This window comes from Xiphophorus hellerii, chromosome 17 (assembly GCF_003331165.1).
Source record: "Xiphophorus hellerii strain 12219 chromosome 17, Xiphophorus_hellerii-4.1, whole genome shotgun sequence".
Lineage (NCBI taxonomy): Eukaryota > Metazoa > Chordata > Actinopteri > Cyprinodontiformes > Poeciliidae > Xiphophorus > Xiphophorus hellerii.
The window spans coordinates 20328778-20334777 of NC_045688.1; the positions used below are offsets into that span (position 1 = coordinate 20328778).

At 36.8% G+C, this 6000-nt stretch overlaps 1 protein-coding gene across 2 annotated transcripts in view; it reads left to right on the forward strand.

Annotated features, from left to right (window-relative positions):
• The window catches only part of tmem178bb (transmembrane protein 178Bb), a 72932-nt gene extending 67391 nt beyond the window's left edge, over window positions 1-5541 (forward strand). For both annotated transcript variants that reach the window (XM_032589372.1, XM_032589373.1), the window contains exon 5: window positions 1783-5541. In XM_032589372.1, coding sequence (XP_032445263.1) covers window positions 1783-2033 — 251 coding nt within the window. In that variant the 3' untranslated portion in view covers window positions 2034-5541. The remainder of the gene's footprint in view (window positions 1-1782) is intronic.
• Window positions 5542-6000: the final 459 nt, after the last annotated feature.

The window sequence follows — 6000 nt, forward strand, 5'->3', positions numbered from 1 at the left end:
AATGAAGTTGTAATCCAAACAAGAGGGTTGTTTTATGCCAATTGATAATCTGAACTATGATCAGATCATATCTTTCTGACTGTGGAAAACTGACATGACTGAGCATGTGTGAGCCATGTCAACATAACATGCACACACATGAATAACTTTAAAAACAATTAGCAACATCCTATAACTGTTTTTAAATGTGTTTTAACAGCATACCCCAAGATTAATGAGACAACCAACCTCAAGTGAGCAAATCAACGCTGTTAAATTTTATTGTCAAGTGGCAGATTTTTTTAGTGATTACTTACTATATTAGTCGCTAAATTTTAGTGATTAATTTAAAAAAAATGCCTTGTTTCATTATTATATTACAAAACACTGCCACACCTCAAAGTTTTGTGTGCAACAAGATATGTTACCAGGGCAAATGTGTATTTTCAATAGAACTTTACTAACTTGAAAATTCTGCTGAAACGGCATCCAGTTTTCATTTTTTACTGGAAAATTTCAAGTTCTAGTTTATATTCTGTTTCCTAGAAGGGTTCACAAAGGCTGTCTGAGTTTATACTTCACTTCTGAGCAGAAGTGAAGTATAAACATAGTGAGAGTGCCAACGCCCCAAGTGTTGTGTAGCAGTGTGTCCCATTTATAGCATGGGCAGCCAGTGGAAGCTTCACACACAGCATAACAGCTCAGCATGGCAAGAGGCAGCTGCACACTCAGCTATGATCAATCTTGGATTAAGGCTGTGCCCCTAGAGTTTTATAATGAATAAACAATTAAAAGCCAATTATGTTTCTTGGCAATAAAAACATAGAAAATATGCTTAGTCACTCTGCAAGAGCCAAATCACAGCTAAGCAACACACGGGACCACAGCCAGCCCAAATTTAATATCTGTTTCTTCATCTGCTTTAGCTAAGAGTCCAAATAAGAGCTGATAATTAAAATGATGTATCAACAAATATATGTCAACAACATTTTAATGTAGCATGTTAAATTCCATAGCATGTAATGTTATCTTGTCTCAACTTTTGTGCATCATTAAATCTACTTAACATTTATGCCACAAAAATCTATGGATAGAAACTTAGCCGACAAAGAGTTAAGCAATTCTTCCTGTACAGCTGGTTTATCTGCTATAAATGATCTATAAACTGTCATTCCAGGTCAATGAGCTGTAAATGTGTGAGTTTTTTCCAAACATATCATTTTGGTTTGATTGTTTACTTTTCTTTACTTTTTATTGTGTGAAACTATGGACATTTGCAGATAGGAGAAGATGAAGAAGAGGGTTGTGAAAAATAATAAGATCAGAAAAAGGAAACAAAAAATCATCAAGCTTTCCCTTTCCTGGCCTTTTTATTCTTTTTTACCCTCCTCTCCCTTCACTCCTTCTTCTATACTTTGAATCCTTTTTTCTAGTAGTCCAAATCCCATTTGGGAATGGGCTGAAAATCTGGCCAATCAGATCAATCAGTGCAATTACCGCCCCCTACTGAACTAAATGCCAATCTATGCCGACTTCAAATCAGACTGGCCTGGCTGGTGTAGAACTGAAATTATCAGTTATATCCCAATTGAATAGAATAGAATAGAACTGCACCATAGGGACTAATGCAAAGACGCCAAACACGGGTTTAAATTCAGGTCAGCCCAGGGCCAGGCCCTGCAATACAAAAGCACCTTAAGATGATCAAACTTGTCCTTTAAAAATTCAAATTGTGAGGAGACATTGATTGTTAATCAATAACTGTGCTAAATATAAACTTTTGTTCTACTTCTGTTGTTACAGGAACTTTCTGCATTATCTCCCTCTGTACCTGTGTTGCTGGCATTAACTTTGAGCTTTCCCGTTACCCGCGGTACCTGTACGGCCTTCCTGACGACATTGGCCATGGCTATGGATGGTCTATGTTTTGCGCCTGGGGAGGTCTTGGCCTTACCCTCATCGCTGGTTTCTTCTGCACCCTGGCTCCCTCTGTTCAGCCAATGCCCAGATCCACTTGTCCCAAAGCCCGGCAAGAGAACGGCACCGTCTGCTAAAGCTGGAAAAAGTGAACAGACCAGCTACGTCAGTTGATTAAAAAAATAGACAAACTGTCATATCATGTCATCTGCCTACTTATCATTGATCAGTTCTGGGTTCAGAGTTTTTAAATTGAGTGTGTGTTTGAAATGGGTATCTTGATAATCTGCTATCCTGATCATACAATGAGAAACTCAAGATCTTAGAAGAAATATTTAAAAAAATAATTCTGTCTTTTGTTATTGTGGGACAGATGTGGAAATTGACCTTGGATAGGAAAATATTCCAAGGATTTAAAAAGGATTCAAGGAGAAAGTAACAGACTGATGTGTGGAGCCTGTCACCTGAATTTGGGCTGTAACTGTAAAAATGGACAGTAACAATTTGACAAAGATGTGTTCTCTGTACTTGCCTGGTGTAATGCAGTTGGTTTCTTTAGAATTCTCACAGGAACCGGATTGAACCAGTTCAGGGTTATCAGCTGAGTAAACTTTTCTGTGCACCATGCAAAGTTACATGTAACAAATGAGCAGGATTAAGATACAAACTCTGCTGTTGTTAATTATTGTCTGGAATATTCCAAAAAAGTAACAGGAATTTTCATATTGGATTGCTTTTATTCTGTACAGGTGCATTCCTTTGCCTACAATGATCTTACATGCCATTAAGCATTTTGAACACACAATTTTTACTTAATTTTTTATTGATTCCCTCAAATTGTGAACAAACAGCAGTTTACTGTCAGAGCAAATGTCTTCTGTGGTTTTTTTTCATGAGTATGTATGAGTATGAACATGTTAGAAAGAAGGTGATTTTACAGTCTATACAAAAAAATTATTTTATTTAATAAAGTAGATACATAGATTGAGTATGTAAAAAATCTATTTCTTTTAGTCTGAGTTACTGATGAATCAATTTAAAAGGGAGCATATTCACATTAATATGTTGCTGCCCTCAGAAGGAGTGAAAAAGCATGTAGGTTTTTTTAACTCATGCTTTGGTGTTGATTTCCTGGACAACTGTCCACAACTTCCTCTCTCTATTGTGTTCCATGTCACAAGAAAGCACAAATTTATCCAGCTGACATATTCTAGACCCAGGAGATCAATGTCATGCATCAGTAAAATCTTTACTCACCTTAGTCACCATCAATGAATTACACAGATTTGTCTGTGGTCAGTGGTTTAAACAATAAGACTGATGAGTGCTTGTTAAATGCAGCCACTGGTTTTATACGATATGTTGTATTGTCAGTAAGGCCTTTTTTCCACTGGCATCTCTACAGTGTGGCTCGACTTGGCTCAACTCTACATGGTTTAAGTGGTTTTCCATTACAACAGTTCTAACAGTGAAACTATCATGGTTGGGTGGTACCAGAGTTTGAAATGTAGTGTGGCATGATCTTGTACAAACTGCTGCAGGTGTTGAAGCCATGCATGGTATTGGGGTAGAAGCAGTGGAGCTTGGAGTCCTTAATTTTGACTCTCTCTTAATTTGGAGAGTTAAGGAACTCTCCCTTAATTTGGAGAGTCCAAATTAATGGAAGTGGAGACATACAGTATGTACCTCTCATAGAAAGAGCTTCTGGAAACACAAAACATACATAATGTGTAACTGCAATATATGAAAGAGACAGTGAATAATCCAAGCAGAGCACACTGTTAGCATTGATAGCAAGTTAGTATTGCCTTGATTCAAGACACAACACCATAAGTTTCAGAATATCCTTGTTCATTCAAAGTAAGCTCACCACTGAGGGACAAGTTGCATAGAAGAGTCTTTAAGTCACAAAACCATCATCCATTATGGAATACAGTAATGATGTGCTTAAGTTCAATCAACTCTACCTGTTACTGGTTGGTGTCTGTAAATGGCGTCTGTTCCGTTGAACCACTCCGGTCGTTGTGGTCCTTGTTGGTCCAGTAATCACTTCACAGGGTTCTAATCATCTTGCTGTGCACTGGTACCTGTAGGCAGCCATCAACAGAGTCACACATATCACTGCAAATCAACAAGACAGTGAAAAGTGATTTACATAATACAAACATAACACAATAAATATACAAAAGAAAAGAAACATTATATTACATTACAATCAGTAACAGATAATCTTCTGATGCTGCCTTCTTAGCCTGAGTTGGTACATTTGGAACTCCTGCAAAGTGAATCATAAAAATGGGACAGGTATTACTTAACTGTTACTACTGGGAATACCTTTATAATCGAGTAAAGTTAAATTGAGCCATACTGAGTAGGTGCCAGTGGAAAAGGGCAATATGGGTAATCTCATATGTGCATTCCATGCGCTCCAGAAAGCAAATCTTGAAAACTGATCAATGTTTTGGAATAGTCAATATTTGAAACATATTTATTAAGTGTTGGATTACTTAAAATTCTATTTGGGAGTAGAGAAATTGGTGTAGTTCCCTGTTAAGGTTTTCATGTGTAATAAATAAATTTGGGTAAGCAATTTAAACACAAACTTCTATTGACCCTCTGAGATTTCTTTAGTCACAGTTCCATGTGGCACATTACTAAGCAAATTTTCTTATAAGGCTAAGACTACCTGGGTTAATGTGAAAATCTTTTAGCCTAGAGGCTCTTTAGTTTACTTAAAAACAAACAACAAAAAAACGGGGGAAATCTGTCATGTAGGGAACATCAACAACTCTTTTCAGAAATGCAGTTTTTGGAAGTCGTGAAAATAATACAGATGCTTGATTTTTTTTTTTCCCTTTAGCTTTTATTTTCCTATTACAAAGTAAAAAATGTAAATCATGAATGACTGGTATTAAGTCAGATTTGCCTTAATACCAGTCAAACTTGACTGGTATTAAGGAGGAAGCACCTAAGAGCATGGGCATCACAATATTTTAAGGAGCCATTCATTGTTGTGCTCGAGTCCTACAATAGACTTAAGAAGAACACATCCCTTTTGATTTGGTTTGAGATATTCTATTCTATTCAACCTCACACCTAAAGTATTTACATTCTACAGGTGCAATTTGACTTTTAGTTTACTTATGTAAACAGTAAGCAGAACAACACACTTCACAGATTAAATTGTACATTAAAAGTCCCATGTTCAGACAATATTTATAAGAACCTGCCATAACTATTTTTTTGCTATCATAGATGCCATCTATAAGGCCTCCCACTCAACATATCGTCATCAGGACTGATCTAAAAAAAAATTTAAAAAATCAGCTCTCTTAAAAAAAAACAGCATTTACTGTTTGCATCCTGATCACTTGAACATTTGTGTGTCTTAACTTGTTGAATTGTTGTATCAATGTCTGTGTTCCCCAATCTTAGAAAGTATTTTTGTTTATTTTTTAAAAATTCATTGAATAAAAGACCCAAGATTTAAAAATTGGAATGACTCATTACTAAAATCTACGAGGGTGGTTTAATGATGAGATGGCTTAAGAGCCATCTATTGAAAGACAAAATATAAGTAGAACTTGTCTGATTGTGCATCAGTTCAGTCATGTTCTATATTAAAATAAAGTAGAATTGTATTTAGTTCACAGTACCAGTTGTCTTTGTGGTTTTACTGGGAAGAGATCTCACAGCAGAATGTTTCAGGAAGTACATGAAGTGTCATGATGTTGGTTGTTGAAGATGGACCCAAATGCAGAGAAACGAAGGCAGCAGCTGAGTTCTTTGTTGATTTAATGATGAATGGTTGAAATAATGATGTGCACTTACAAAAATACAAATTACAAAGTTGCAACAAAAATAAATCCAAGAGAACATCAAACCTAGAGACACAAGGAGAAAACAGGGAAGTAGTGATGTTACGTGATGTGCCGAGGCTTCGAGGCGTGTGTCGAGTAATGGAGGGGGCGTTTCCGTAAAGCGCGTATCGAAGCTTGCTTCATTTAGGGGAGGAGCCGAAAACGATGACGTCCGAAGCCTCGCTGCCCGGCTGTACCACGTGACTGCTTCGGGAAGTGGCTCAGAGTTTGGCGCGGGGTTTGA